We start from the raw sequence: 15,580 nt of genomic DNA on the forward strand, positions 1-15,580 counted from the left end.
CTTTCCCTAAGAACTCAGCAAATAGTTAACAAGCACCCACTACTTATCCTCAGCCTACCTTTTCCAGTCCTGATAATTTAGAAGAATAATTTAGAAGAGGATGTTCATAAACAGCAAAGAACTACTGGAAGCACCTTGCAGAACTAATATGCAGTCTAAATATTCATTAATGGCTTTGAAACTAACATTTAACTCAGTTATACAACACCTTCCAAATTAGGATTGCCAGATTTAGCAAATAAAAATGCACAACACTCAATTACATTTGAATTTTTTAGTATAATTTGAATAATTTTTAAGTACAAGTATGTCCCAACTATTGCATGAGACATACTTATACTAAAAAATCATTTGTTATTCACTGGAAGCTCAGAGTTAACTGGGTGTCCTGTGTTTTAACTGGCAACCCCATTCCAAATGAACAAACAGATTAACATTTTCTTCTATATCTTACATTGGGAAATCTGCATGAAAGAGAGCTATGAAATCCTATTTTCTTTCATTGATAGGAGAGTAAAGGGTTGGATTGATCCTGAAATTGGACTTGTAACCTCCTCTTCCTTGTATAGCCCAAGAAAACATGGAGAGACACAGATATTACAAACAGGTTTCAAAGGAAACAGGACAGAACAGGGGTGGAGAAGCCTCAAAATTTCAAACAGAAATAGACATCCCAGCCCCATCCTGGCCCATCTGGGACGCTTTGCAGTGGCCTCTACCCTTACCTCTGGGCATCTCCTTGGCGTGCTCCTCTTCGCGCCCATCCAACAGGTCCATCTTGGAAGCCTCCTCGGAAGGGACACGGCGCCAGGACCAGCTCTGGTTCCCAAGGTTGTGCAGTGGAGGGGAATACTCCAGCTCACAGGGGAAGTCAAAGCTGCACTCCAGACCTGCAAGGACAGCCAATGGTCAGTGGAGCAAACTGTCTCCCAAATGTGACCTTCCAGCCCCACTCCTCCACTCCAGGAAGTTGGCCTCCATCTCACCCACAACCTTCACCCTAATGAGGTATGGTAGGCTGTCAATTCCACAGGTGGCTGAGCTCCATGTGGATGAAAAGGAGACTACAAGAGAAAAAAAGTGTTCTTTATATAACTCAGATTATGTAACAGAAGGCAGGTAAAAAAAGAGCTAAACAAGTTGGACCATGAAAAGTTTTGCATCTTGTAAGGTTACCTGGTGACATGGAGAGGGCCTGAGGTCAAGTGGGCAGAGGCTGGCTTTGCAACCAGATGGGTCTGAATCTAAGCCAGGCAAGAAAATTAACCTCTCTGGCCTGAAATTTCCTCACCTGTACATTGCGGATGATAATTTCTACCTCTGGAGATTGCTTTAAGAACTAGTAGTATAATTCATTATCTGTACACATGAGTCTGGTCCACAGCTGATGCTCAGGAAAAATCCTCATCAGGATCCTAACTGAGAAGAGAAGGCCAAAGGGAACTTAAGCTACTCACAACCCTGTTTGACAGCCCTATCATCTATTCTTCATCCACCCTCCAGAGAGGAGTGCCAAGGCTGTGATAGCTAATCTGAGTTTATTCTCTCTTGGGGAGGGAATGGGGAAGGTCACTGGGTAAGGAGAGAGAGAAGAGGGAGAAAGAGGCTGTGTCCTGGGACTCTGTGTGATTGCTTTCTGGGCTTCTTTGAATGAATCATCCTTGTGTCCAATCATTCCACGTCTGCCCTACTTTTAGGATACACTCACCTTCTCTTTCCCTTGCCTTGCTCGTTGTTTATTACCCAAAGTGGCTGAAGTACTTTGTACCTAGAAGGCTCTCAATGCTCACTGATGGATCAATAGAATATGTGCCAAAAACCAAATCAGTCATCCACCCTTTACTTCATCATCTCCCTTTAGCCCTGGGGATGTGAAGAAAGGGAAAATTTGATATAAAGACCACTGGATGGGAAAATGGGGAATTTGATTGGTATCCAGGCTTGGCCAGTCTCTTCTCACATATGGAACTTGGTGCCCTCATCCGTAAATAAGAGGTTCAGACTTGATGATTCTAGAAACAAGTACCCAGTGAAACCTGGGTTCCAGCTCCAACTCTGCCATTGATTTGCTGGTTACCTTCAATAAGCCACTTAACCTCTCTGGGCCTTAAATTCATCAAATACAGAATGAGACCCACACTAGATGTCTTCTAAAGCTCCTTCCTGATTCGACTTTTTTTTTTTTAACATCTTTATTGGAGTATAATTACTTTACAATGTTGTGTTAGTTTCTGCTGTATAACAAAGTGAATCAGCTATATGTATATCCCCATATCCCCTCCCTATCCCACCCCTCTAGGTGGTCACAGAGCACCGAGCTGATCTCCCCGTGCTATGCGGCTCCTTCCCACTAGCTAGCTATTTTACATGTGGTAGTGTATATATGTCAATGCTACTCTCTCACCTCATCCCAGCTTACCCTTCCCCCTCCCCATGTCCTCAAGTCCATTCTCTACCTCTGCGTCTTTATTCCTGTGGATTTGACTTTTTTAAGATTCCAAAGTCCTTGCTCTCAGAAGGGTTATAACTAATTTGATAAATCAATCTGTGCAGTGGTGCTAATGACTACTAACTCCCAATTATCATTGTGCATTTTAACAGCTGCTTCTGGAGCTACTGCTACGTTGATCTCCAAGATGAGTCTCCTGTTGGGAATTTCAGAAGGCAGAGGAGAAGTAGGGCCAAGACTAGTGCAGGTAGCCAGTCACTGGAATGTCCTTTAGTTACACCATAGAAGATGGCCCTGCCCTGGAGTGGGAGCAAAATAATTCCCACTGACATTGGCCAAATGATCTAAGTTTAGGGGCGGGGGGAGAAAAAAATCCTTCAATTACCCTTCTATTAAAGTATCGTTCTACTTCTCAACCAGCAGAGATTTATGTACCAGCTGCTCTCCAGAAGCTGCCATCCTTCTGGTTCTAAGGTTAATACCACTCGCCCTTTCACGATTCAGACAATTCACCTTTATAATGTCAAGCTGAAACAGGCAGAGCTAGCCTTGTTTTGAGTTGACAGGCCACTTGCTGCCTACATATTTTATCAGCCTTGAAGAATTTCTACCTGCCTCTGGGGGCTGAGCTGCTGCTATGAGTTGGTGTCCATGAATTGTAGGCTGTCTTAATCTTCAAGACTTGCTTGCCAGGAACCTGGTTTGATAGCAGAATGCAAGGAGAAGAAAACCAATCCAACATTTTGTACTTTGTAGCACAAAAATTATTCTTATAACGAAAGGTGTAGCCATTAAACCTGGCTCCTCTGGGGATGATTAACAAGACCCATCCACATTAGTGAATGATCAAGTCAGAAGGTGGGAGAGAAAGCTATTGGCCATCTCCATCCCACATCAACAATTACTGGTACCTTCCCCAAAGCTTCAACTTCTGAGGCCCATCCTCCATCTTGACTTTTCTTCTCCAATTAAAGTCATCCTATTTCTTCTTTTTTTTTTTTTCTTCTTCTGGGCACATTATTTTGTAATTGTCATCACCTCTATTGTCTTCATCATGAGTCCATATTGCATTGTGAATTTCTTTTTTTTTTTTAACATCTTTATTGGAGTATAATTGCTTTACAATGGTATGTTAGTTTCAGCTTCACAACAAAATGAATCAGTTATATATATACATATGTTCCCATATCTCTTCCCGCTTGCGTCTCCCTCCCTCCCACCCTCCCTATCCCACCCCTCCAGGTGGTCACAAAGCACCGAGCTGATCTCCCTGTGCTATGTGGCTGCTTCCCACTAGCTATCTGCCTTACGTTTGGTAATGTATATATGTCCATGCCTCTCTCTCGCTTTGTCACAGTTTACCCTTCCCCCTCCCCATATCCTCAAGTCCATTCTCTAGTAAGTCTGTGTCTTTATTCCTGTTTCACCCCTAGGTTCTTCATGACATTGTTTTTTCTTAAATTCCATATATATGTGTTAGCATACGGTATTTGCTATTTCGGACAGAAATGTGGCATGCCAGCTCAGACACTCCCTGGCAAATGTGCTCTGTGTGCATATTAGACAAACAGACAACAGAATATACAACCCCAGTCTCAAGTGCCATCAATCCTTGGATCTTTGAACTCTGGAGAGTCTGATAATCAGCTGTGTTTGGGTCAGACCCTGCCTAGTAAAACAAGCTAGGCAGATACTCCTGTTATCAAATGCGTTCACTTTGAAATTCTTGCCCTGAGGCAGCTTCTCTCCAGCTGTCAAAGATGTACTCTTTGGCTTTAAATAGGAATGGAGTTAACATTATTGCTCATTTTGGGTGAAATCAGATTGGGCTTTTCTATATTCTGATTTAATTTCTTATAAAATTTCTACGCAGGTTTCTCTCTCCTGAGCTAGCCTCTGTGCCTTTCGAGCAATAATACCTGGGATTTGTCTTCTCTAAAAACACCAGGTTAAGCCTCATTTTCCTTAGGCCTTTTCTGAGTTTCTAGACCTAGGGTGCTTCTTGGATCTCTCTCATTAGCCCTCCTCTGACTCCGCCCCTTTGTGGTGGGTGCTGTAGAGTCTTTCCTACAGGCAGGACTCAGAGGGGCTAAGGGTTTCCGTGAGGTGTTCAGCCTTAAGCAACCCAATGGTTGAACAGGTCCATGCCCAAGGAGAGGGGCAGGAAATCACATTCACTGACTCTGGCTGTCTGCCAGGGACTGTGCTAAGGAGTTTCTTATATCACTGTATTTAATCTGCTGAACAAAACTGAGAAGGGAATTGTGTCTTCTCTTTAAAGCTGAGGAAACTGAGGCTCAGCAAGTTTACTCTACTTGTACAAAGACCAAAGGACTACCCTAAGGCAGAGCCAGAATGTGACCCAGGGCTGGTTAATGCTGAAGATCTAGATGTTATTCATCACACCTCCACAGCTTCAGAATTTTAATCCAGGGCCAACAGATTAAATTAAGTAATATATGAGAAACCTATGAAGTGCTGTATTTCGGTTATTATTAGATACTAAGTCTGCAACCTTTTCATACCTGTAAAGGCTTCTGTACTACCCTAAGGAGAAAGATCTATATTTCCTCTGTGTCAGGTCCATTTTACAGAGTGACTGACCTTCAGAAGAATCCAGAGATTTCGACCTTCCTTTTTACATACCTGCTTGGAACCAGGAGAATCTAACTTTCCAGAACCTGCTAAACACATAGTTGAAATCACTGCTCCCCACTTTCTAGTCACTTCCATCATGGAAGAAAGATAAAGTAATGGAATCTTCTGGAAATAGTTGGCCTGCTGAGAGGATTGCCAAGTGCTGTGAAGGAAAAGGTCTTGGTAGAGCAGTGAGGATAGTTCCAGGCTCGGTCCTGCACACAGCAGCTGAGGCGCCTCAGCACGTCCATTCCTCTTTCTGTGTCTGGCTTTCTGCATTTGAAAATGAAAGAGATGGAGCATACCCCCTCTACGGTGCCCTCCATCTCTGAAGGTCAGTGATTCTATAGAGCTCATCTTTGACCAACACAACCAAACCTACGGACCGTTGGTCCCCTCACCCTGCCTGCCTCTAAACGAGGGCCTGCTGTCATCCCTAAAGCAGGTTCCCCAGGGAAGGAGGTGGAATGTGCATCACACTCCATGGGGTCTCAGTTTGCCTCAAGATTGTCAAAGAATTAAGAAGGAGGGTTCAGGCAAGTTTTACAGATGACTGTGCGAGGGTGAATGTGTGTGTGTGTGTCTGTGTGTGTGTGTGTGTGTGTGTATTCATGCATTTTTATCAGTCTGTACCCATATTCTGAAATATTCCAGGATATGAATCATATTTCAAAAACTGAATTAACAGTTAGCTTCAAGGAATTGTTCTAGTATAAAACACAGCCATTCCGAAGAATGGCACAGTAACCCATCAGAAGAACCTTGTGGTGGCCCTGCCCAGAGTGATGCAATTCCCTTGGCTGTAGTGAGTTGGCAGTGACCAAGCACTTTGACACTGAATCTGAAGGTGGAAATCTAGCCTCTGGGAATGTGTGAAACTACCAAAGCAATCATGCCCAACACCTGTGCCTAGGAAGCCAGTCTTGGCCACTTGGGCAGAGATGGGGATCTTCCCAGCCTGCGCTACAAGAAGGAGATTGCATGGAAGTTTCAGGCACCGTCCATAACACCACAGAAGGGTAACAGGGAGATGTGGTGTACTTTGGACCCTTGGTTCTTCCCTTGGGTGGACTTAGAAAATCCAACAGCCCTCCTATGTATCCAGATTGACCTCAGGCTCCCAAAAAAATCCCTTAGATCAAGGTCCTTTGTACCTCCTTCATCCTAACCCTGTAAACCTAGAGACCTCTCACTAGTTTCCTAAGTCTCCTTAAGACAATTCAAATTAGGGGACCAGCAGCCTCCTTTAGATTTTAAGACATGCCTTCCAAGGCTGGCTGGTTTCCAGATGACCACAGGTGGCAGATGCCAGCCTGGGCAGGTCCATAGGAGCCCGCTGGTTGATGTCGCCCAGCCTCAGCCCAGCTCGAGGACTGGAAGCACATAACACAGAGTGAAAAGCAGAGTCATAAAAGAAGAGAAGAATATGCCATGTTTATCAATCCTATGATACTTCACGCTTCACTTTGTCTCTTATTACACGTGTTCCAGAAGTCAGGCTTGGGGTTGGACTTATGCTCTCGACTCTGACAGCATGGGGTATATGTTTACAGAGGAGCCCAGACAGGGGCAACTCCATGAAGGCCTGTGGGAAGTACTTGCTTAATTGATAACATTTACTGAGGGCTCACCGTGGTCAGACAGGATGCCAGGCACCCTACACCATTATCTTACTGAATCCCTATGAAGTAGGCAGGACTCTTATCCCCATTTGACAGAGGACGACACTGGGGCTTAGAGAAATGAAGTCACATCTGAAGTTGCTCAGACAGGAAGTGACTGTTTGGGCTTCCACTGACCTGCTTCCTCCATGGGACCACAAGGCCTTGATGTCAGTATCTCACAAACAGGGAATTATGAACTGAAAAGGCAGCAGAAAGACCTCCCCTCATTTAGAGCTACAGACACCAACAGGAGTCAAGACCTGCAGTGAGGGAGGAGAGGAACTGGGCCCATGCGGGGACAGGCAGGGACACGCTGGAGGCAGGACAGAAGCCGAAGTATCTGAGCTGTCCTTAAAGGCCCTGATCCCACCTTCAAAAGGCGGACTTGGGATACCCTAGATGAGGACTGAGTCAGTGTATACATCCATAAGATCCAAGTCTTAATCCCCGTAGGCATGACTCAGGAAGCCCAGCCTACAGGTGCATTAAAGTCTGGGGCTCAATGTTCGCATCTATGTTTCCTGACATCTTCTGGGGTATCCTTTGTGTTTCTTGGGTAGGGCTGAGGGTTACAGGTAAGGGAACTGACAGTGGGATGGGCAAGTTTTCTTTGGCCATCAGGGGTCCACGAGAGAGTTCATTCAACTGTATACTCGGCCCTGGGATCTGCATCTGAAAACAGAGAATTATCAGGTTTGCTACTAGTTTACATATGGCAACATGACTGTGATTTTGTCTTGGGGTTACTTCTCTGTCTCTAGTTATCTTGACCTAGTGTTTAACTACTGGGATGCTGATAGCCTGACACGGGGCCTGATGCCCCTCACTTGCTGAATGGTGGTCTCTCTGGTCCTACCCAGCTCTGCAGTCTTCTCCTATGTGTCTCTCCCCATATGTCTTATTCATTAAGCAACCTTAACACCATCATGGTTGTTTCTCAAGGATAGGGCACAAGACCTGAGATCTGACTCAAATCCTGCTACTTGTCAGCTGTGCAGTGCAGGGCACTCTCTCGCTCTCTCTGAGTCTCAGTTATCTTAGTGATAAGACTAACTTCCCAGAACTGCTAGGAGGACTCAGTGAGATGATGCATGTGCTTGGAATGGAGAATTTCCAGTGCACATTAGCCGATTCAGAACTTACATAGCCATGCCCTTTTGAACACAGCTTTCTGTTTACCAGGAGAAACAGTATTTATGTGGGGCAGTCAACTGATGGCACATGGCCATTTCCTTAGTATTCTGCTGTACCGTGGGAAAGTCGGTATTTCGGCCTGAAGGTGATATTCGCAGAGTCAGCTGTTAGAACTTGAAATGACATTTGAGGTTGTTTCTTCCATTGGACAGGTGAAAACACCAAGACCCAGGCAACGGAAAAGACTTATCCAGGGTCATGTGGCTGGTCAGGAAGTCCTTCACACACAGTACAGAGGGCATTTCTCCTGGCTGTGGAGGCCTTTCCAAATGCCATCCTCTCCAGTAGGCACCAGGCCTGGGCCGGGCTGAAAATCAGAGTTACTGAATCACCAGCTCTCCCCTCCTCAGGCTTGGCTTATTGGCACATTTAAGCTGAGGCTGGATTGATTCATGGGTGGCATATACAAATGCCAATGTATTCCTGACAAACCTGATTTGTATATTCAGTAAAGAACCATGTGAAGCTTCATACACATGTGGCAATTTTCTTATAGGTGGCCTTTAGAGGTCATAAAATAGAGCTTTATATTTGAAACTACAGTTTATTACATAAAGCTCCAGGAACCAGCATTCTCGAAATACTGTCAGTCCTTAAGAATTGTATCCAGCTCAAGGGAACTCCCTCGGCTGCCACCAATCCTGAGGCACAAAATGGGGTCTCCTTTTCTCAAGGGATTTCCCAGTACTTTCCAATTGTTGACCTCAAGGTCATGAAGGACCTTGAGGACCATCTTAGAGGAAGAAACTGAGGCCCAGAGACATGATGGGGCTTGCCAAAGGACGCATGGTGGGTGAGTTGCAGGATTGATACTAAAATCCAGTTTCTGACCTTGCAATTTTTACTATTTTCATTCAAAGCTGTGGGTAAAAAACAAACAAAACAATACCTTAAATAATTCTTAAAATTCTAAAAAATCTATACTGTGTTTTTCTGGAATAAGCTGGCAAAAACATACATGGCCAGGTTTCAACCATTTCCCAATGATTTGATGGCTCAGATAATCTCCAATAAGGCTTTCTGGCTTCTTTCATCCTAAATGTCCTCTTCTGCCAACAAGCTGCTTTTTGATGGTTGCTGGAATCTCCTGCTGGAGAGCAAGTCTGTGTACAGGCCAGAAGCTATGGTGAGAACAAAGGGAGGAAAAAGCGTGGCCTAGGAGTGAAAGGGGAAGATCACTAGAGTATTCTTTGAAACTCTTCCGGCTCTGGGCCAATCAGCCTTGTGCTTTGGGACAATTTATTTAACCACTTGAGTCTGGATTTCCTCATGGATAAACCAGAGAGAATTATCACAGTAGTGATGCTGATAAAAATAATAAAAATAATAATATCTGCTGTGACAATCAAATAAGGTAACAAATGTGGAAGTGCTCTCTTACCAATGAGATACTATATGTGGATATTCTTATCACCTAAGGCCTGTACTGCAGAACACATCAACATCACTTGATCTCCCTGTGCCTCAGGTTTACCACCAGGAACCTGGAGATGAGCTGAACTGACTTGACCTTGGAGGACTCAGGGAGATGCTATCTAGAACAGATACCCTCCTCCCTTGTCCTGTTTCGTATCAAAACCTCAGAGGGGCACCAGGTTGTCTGGGGGGTAAATAGAAGCATAGATCCTGTGTGGGGTCTGGCTGCTCAAGGTGAAAGCTTGGCTCTGTCACTTACTAGCTGTGTTATCCCAGGGAAAATTATTTAATCTCCCTGTGGCTCAATTTTTTCACTTTAAAATAGGGATTAAAACAGGGGCCACCTCAGGAAACTGTGAGGAGGATTAAATGCAATACACATCAAGCACCTGCCGTGGGGACTCGCAATTCGTTTGATTATTACTAAGTGATGGCAGTCATTGCTCTTGCTCTCCAGGTGGCTCCAGGCTCAGCCACGACAGAGGGGAGATAAAAGGCATGTCCAGCACTGAAGGCAGAACTTTGCCTATGTCAAACTTTGTTGAAGCTCCTCACTCAATCTTTGTTTTTTGATGTGCTGATCAAGCTTCCCTTTGGAAGTGAAGCATGCTAGACCTTGAGTAAGAAGATCTAGGTTCTAGCCCTGGCTCTGAGGTATTACTTCAAGCTAGTCCCTTAACCTCTCTAGGCCTCAGTTTCCTCATCTGAAAAATAAAGTATTGGAATGAAATGAGTCTCATCCATCTCCACCATTCTAAGACCAATTTTCCCTTTGGACAGATGGCTGAAGCAAGCTCTCTAACTTGGTTCTAGCCAGCTGGTCAGCAGAATCCCAAGATTCCTGACTTCCACCTCAGGCTCAGATGATTAGAGACTTCCACTCCCCTTTTCTGGGTTATCTCCTAAAGGAGCACTTAGCCCACCAGTCACCTTTGATGTTAATCCACCAGCTGCCATCAACATCTTGTCACACAAGACACACATCTTGTCTGCCCCCCTCCCACCAACCACTATTCATTTGTCGTGGTGTCCCAGAACTGAAATCATTCAATTCTTTCCCACCGTTTGCCCCCTACAATGCATCTGGGAACCAATTGCCCAATTCAAGACATTTGTTTAGCTCACTTATAATCAAGCTGCAGCGAAGAAGGGCCAAGTCTCCTTCAATCAATTAATTATATAAATGCAGCCTCGGAAGACAATCTCAGAAGAGGATGTGTGTGCATGCATGTTCACAAGGGTGGGAGATTGGCACAGAAAGCTCAATTCTCATTTCTCTTATCTGTGGCCATAACAATATTACAGATTGAAGAAATGGGACTTGGCTCTTCATCCCAGAACAGAAAATTGAAAATAATTAAACTTCTGAAGTTAAAATCCTCCTCATTTTATAGATGGGAAAACTGAGGCTCAGGAAGGTGAAGTGACTTGGCCAAAGTGGAATGGCCTAGGGTCTGGAGAAGCAGAAAGCTAAGACCAAAATCCAGATTGGACTTCCAGTCCAGTTTTCTGCCTACAATTTCCAGGAAGCATTTATGCAGAACATGGTACCTCTAAGAGAATGAGGCCAGTTCCAGAGAGCATGGTGAAAACCTTGGTAATTTGTACACTGCTCAGCATGACATCCACCCAGATGAGATCATTCTTGAAACCAGATGGTTGGAGGAGAGCTCTGAGTAGTGTGGGAGCTCCAATAACCGGAAAAGGTCTTGGGAAGCCTTGACCTCAGAACATGCAAGACGGTCCTCCCCACTTACTCTTCTGTCTCTTCTGGTGAGGATCTCCTGAGTGTTGGAGGTGAACATGAGGTTCCTCCCTGATGCCAATCTCAAAACACAGGCTTCCCTAGCACAAACCCTGTGACCTTCAGAAACTCCCAATCCAGTGGGAGAGATGGACTTACTCACACCTGGCTCTCACGGTAAGCAGACCTGGTGAAGCCAGGAGGACACAGAACAAGAGAGACTTTCTGCCTGAAGGATCACAGGCTCAGGGAGGAGGCAACTTTTGGGCTGCATCTTGAAGGACGGAAGGATTTTGACAGATGATAGAGGTTTAGCTAGGAAGTTTGTTAAGAACAGAGGAAGGAATGAGGTTATTCCAGGGAGGTGGGTAACTAGTATTGCTTATTTTTATGTAGTTGTATGAATTTTGAAGCTGGACTGCATAGCATTAAATTCCAGCTCAGATAATATCATGGTTAAAGGTAAAGTGCTTTCAGGTTCCAGAGGACAAAGTTAGAGACTTAAAGAATGTTAAGGAAATATTTTCTAGCAAATAGAGCCATGCCACCAAAATGCAGGCTATTGGCTTCTCACTGGAGTGGGTCTGATTCCTCTTCAGAGAGCATTAGTGAGGCACCTGTACTCCAGCACATGGAACTCTGTCCTTATAGTCAGTCCTGACAGTAATGCCGTCAATTAGGAATCATGACCATTCCCATTTTTCAGATGACAAACAGAATCAAAGAGAGTGGCTTGAGTCACTGAAGGTAATAACACTCATAGGAATCAGAGCTGGGAATGAATTCCACAACTCAATCCCAACTTGAGTTTCTTCCCCACTGTTCAAACAGAGGCTGGGATATGTCTTGCTTGGATGTCACAGAGGAGGTTCAAATAGGCAACTAGGAGGTGAATGAAAGACCTGTGGTTCCCAAACCTAATCCTACAGTCCCCAGGCCCCAGAATCTTGTTTTCAAGAAGCTCTCCAGGTGATGGTGAGGCAACTAGACTGAGCCTGGATGTGACTTTACCCACACCGGGATGGTACGGACCCTACACTGATGCAACCCTTAGGGCAGCATGAACCCGCTGAGCTGACAGAGATCGAAGGAATTAAAGTGATGATATGAGTAAAGCAATGCTCAGAAGTAACATGTGAGGAAATTCTCTGCAGCCCAAGTACTGAGGAAATATGAGCCATCACCCACGCGTCTGCTGTGGAGGGTTAGATGGGGGCTCTGCCAAGCAGGCAGCCTGAGTGTGAATCTCAGCTCTGCCACTAGCCCTGGGCAGATCACTGACCTCTCTGTGCCTAGTTTCCTCAGCTGTAAGATGAGGCTGTTTGACCAGACTGCTATGGGCCCTGTCAGCTCACAATCTCCATGAACTTCTCACAGACCAAATTATTCTAGGCATCTACTCAAATGGGCGGGTTAAAGTCTTGTCAATCTGAGGGCTCTTGCGATATGAAGTTTTGCACCTGAGATTGTTCTTGACAAAGCATTTCATTTTAAGAGGATTTCCTCTCATTTTTTCTCACTCTTGATCAGTCATTTTCCTGCATATGTTTTGGACACATGTCTTTCTAGACTGGTTAGAAATGCTCTGTATACAATATCTCAGATGTCCCAAAGCTGTCAAAACAAAAATTTCCCAGCTCACTCATGTCTGCTAAATATGCTTTTTTAGATTGAGGGGAAAAAACAAACAAACAAACAAAAACAACCTACCCAAAGTAGTTAAAGACACAGCTTTGACTTCTAAATGAAAATATGCCCAGGCCAGGAACTGTTCTCCCCTTACACACATCTTTTCTGAAACCAATTAATATGACTTTAGGAATAAGAGGGTTTATGGGAACATCCATACCTTTTACTAAAATAGAGATCGTCAGGTGCAGAAAATCTCCAGATTGCCCCTGGATTGTCCAGCAAATGTTGCAATTTCATCTAGTGTATGTTTATTAAGAACCCAACCAAGTACAAAATACTGGCGTTAAGTACTGGGAATACAAAGGAAACAAGATGCAGATTACTTGACCTCTTAAGAGCTTACAGTCTAGGAATCATGATGATTCAGGGCCACACATAACTAAGATATGAAGAAAAGTGTGATATCAGACATGCAAAGTGCTGTGGAAAGGCATTATATAACCTTCCTTAGTGAGAAAAATGGGAAGTGAGCTCTACGACCTTGCCGGTTGTTCTAATTTGGGGTTAATTTGGTCACCAGCTGTGGGGGTGTGAATGCTCACTATATGGTTTCCTAAAAGAAGCTCTACTAAATATAACAGGCAGACTATTTCTTTTTTTTTAAAGAATGAATAAGGATTTTATTTTATTTTTTAATGTTTGATTGTTTATTTATTTTGAAATTTACATACGGTAAAATGTCCTCATTTTGGCATGCATTTCTAGAAGTCTTGACAAATGCCACAAGCTTAAAAGCCTTATTTCCCAAGTAAACCTTCCTATTAGGTTTGATGGTTCATCAGACCCAGGGGTATTGCACATATATACAAAACAATCATACAAGTATTTAAGAAGCACCATTCAGATGGCCATTTAGGACCATCTTAGGCCTATGATAAAAGTGAACTAGGCTAGAATCTCTATGAGGGGCAGGAGCAAAGAGCTTGGCAAACTGTAGACACCCATTGGATGAGTGGATGTACGATAGATAGATAGATGGTATATTAGATAGATAGATAGATAGATAAAAGTGACATTTATCATCTTCTCTACCTTGGGTTGGCCAAATTAGACTCATCCATGATTGCTTTATTATATGACCTAGTTTACACTTGGGCCACAAAAAGGATGAAATACAAACTAGGAAAGTAATTTGAGTCATAAGGAACATCTGGGGAGTCCAGGGTTTTGTGGAGTTGGTGTCACACAGTGGGATTCTTGGAGAATTTGGGATGTTCAGGAAACAGTCAGAATGTTCTCAGATTTCAAGAGGGGGATGATACCACCCTAGTGTTACAAAAAATTCCATCAACTTTTTCCATAAGAAAAATTCCAAGGCGAAAGAGACTCAGGGTAGCCTGGGTACTCAGGAAAAGCTCTAAGATAGAAGCAGGAACTGAGCTGGGCCTTGCAAGCTAGAGCAGGTAGAAACTAGGGAGACAGGTTCAAGGGAAGGAAAAACAAATTAACTGTGGACAAAATGGAATGAGAAAGAAGGAAACATGGGTGAAGGAGGAGGTATGTAAAACAGAAAGGGTATTTACCAGAGTGAGGAAAGGCCTTCTCACAGTCCTTGTTCTCTGGGTGGCTTCGACACTGTTGGTGACTCCCACGTGTAAAATTCTTTACCCGTTTGGTTTCTGTGGCTATCCCACCTTCTGGTTCTCCTCCTACCTTTCCTACTTCTTCATCTCTGACTGTTTGTCATGCTCCTCTTCTTCTGTTTACTTCTTAAATGCAACTTTCTGGATCCCTTCTGGGTCTTCATCCTCCAATCACAGCCTCAACCATAGCCTCTGCTAATAATTCTCTACCACACCTCTCTCCTCAAAGCCAAGACATGGATTTACAACTCTCTGCTGGCCTTCTTCACTTGCATGTCCTGAAAGCACTTCAAATGTAACTTGTTCAACAAAGATCTCCCCATCGTCTCCTCTCCCTCCAGACGTCACGGTCACCAGCTCTCCTTGCCAAATGTTTCTCCTCCTCCCTACTCTGATAATGGGATCTCCATCTATTCAATTACTCAAGCTGGACTCTCCCACATGGGCAACCAAGTCATTCTCACCTTATAGCCAGATCCTCTCCCAGGTTCCCCTCCTGCCCTTCCTTTTCCAACCTATGCTTCACATGTAAGATCATATCTAAACCCTTAGTACACCCAGAAGTAACTGTTTCTCCAGGCTCATCTCTCCCAAACCATCTTTATCCTGTGTCACTGGGCTTGACCTGTTCCTGGATACCCCTTTGCACATGCATTCCCTCTGCCTGGAAAGCCCTTCTCACTGATCTCAGTGGTGCCTGGGGTCCAAGGCCCAGCTCAGCAGTCTCTGTCTCCAGAACATCTGCCTTCCTAAGTCCTCCGCAGAACTGTCTTTCCCTCCCTGTGTTTCAGGGAGCTTTGGCCATGCCTCTGTTATTGCACCTGTCATACAGCAGGTATGTCTGCCTCTTCCTCAAGAGCTCCTTGTACTATTTGTATTTATCATGGCCATGTCTACAGCAGAGCCAGGCATACAGTTGGTGCTCAAAGAATGTTTATATACATTATCGCATTCTCTGGGACACTAAGGGGGAAATGATGCAGGCAGATAGGTAGGGATGCAGAAACAACCCTCAGGAGGAGATTGCTCAAGATTGGAGCAAGCTTTAGGGAGCCACCTGCCCAGGTGTGAGAGCTGAGACCATGTTAACAGGAGAAAGAATACAAGGCCAGGAGACCACACAACCCTGAGTGATCCTTTCCACATTGTCTATCTGTTGGTCTGTCTCTGTCTCTGTTCCCCCATTCATCTCTCTCTTTCC

General features: G+C 44.4%; 1 protein-coding gene across 1 annotated transcript in view; it reads right to left on the reverse strand.

Annotated features, from left to right (window-relative positions):
• ALK (ALK receptor tyrosine kinase) overlaps positions 1–15,580 on the reverse strand; it is a 777,689-nt gene that overhangs the window by 511,931 nt on the left and 250,178 nt on the right. Inside the window, exon 4 of the mRNA XM_007470876.1 lies at positions 726–890. Coding sequence (XP_007470938.1) covers positions 726–890 — 165 coding nt within the window. The remainder of the gene's footprint in view (positions 1–725; positions 891–15,580) is intronic.

The sequence above is a fragment of the Lipotes vexillifer genome, unplaced genomic scaffold, assembly GCF_000442215.2.
Source record: "Lipotes vexillifer unplaced genomic scaffold, Lipotes_vexillifer_v1.1 scaffold717, whole genome shotgun sequence".
Taxonomy (NCBI): domain Eukaryota; kingdom Metazoa; phylum Chordata; class Mammalia; order Artiodactyla; family Lipotidae; genus Lipotes; species Lipotes vexillifer.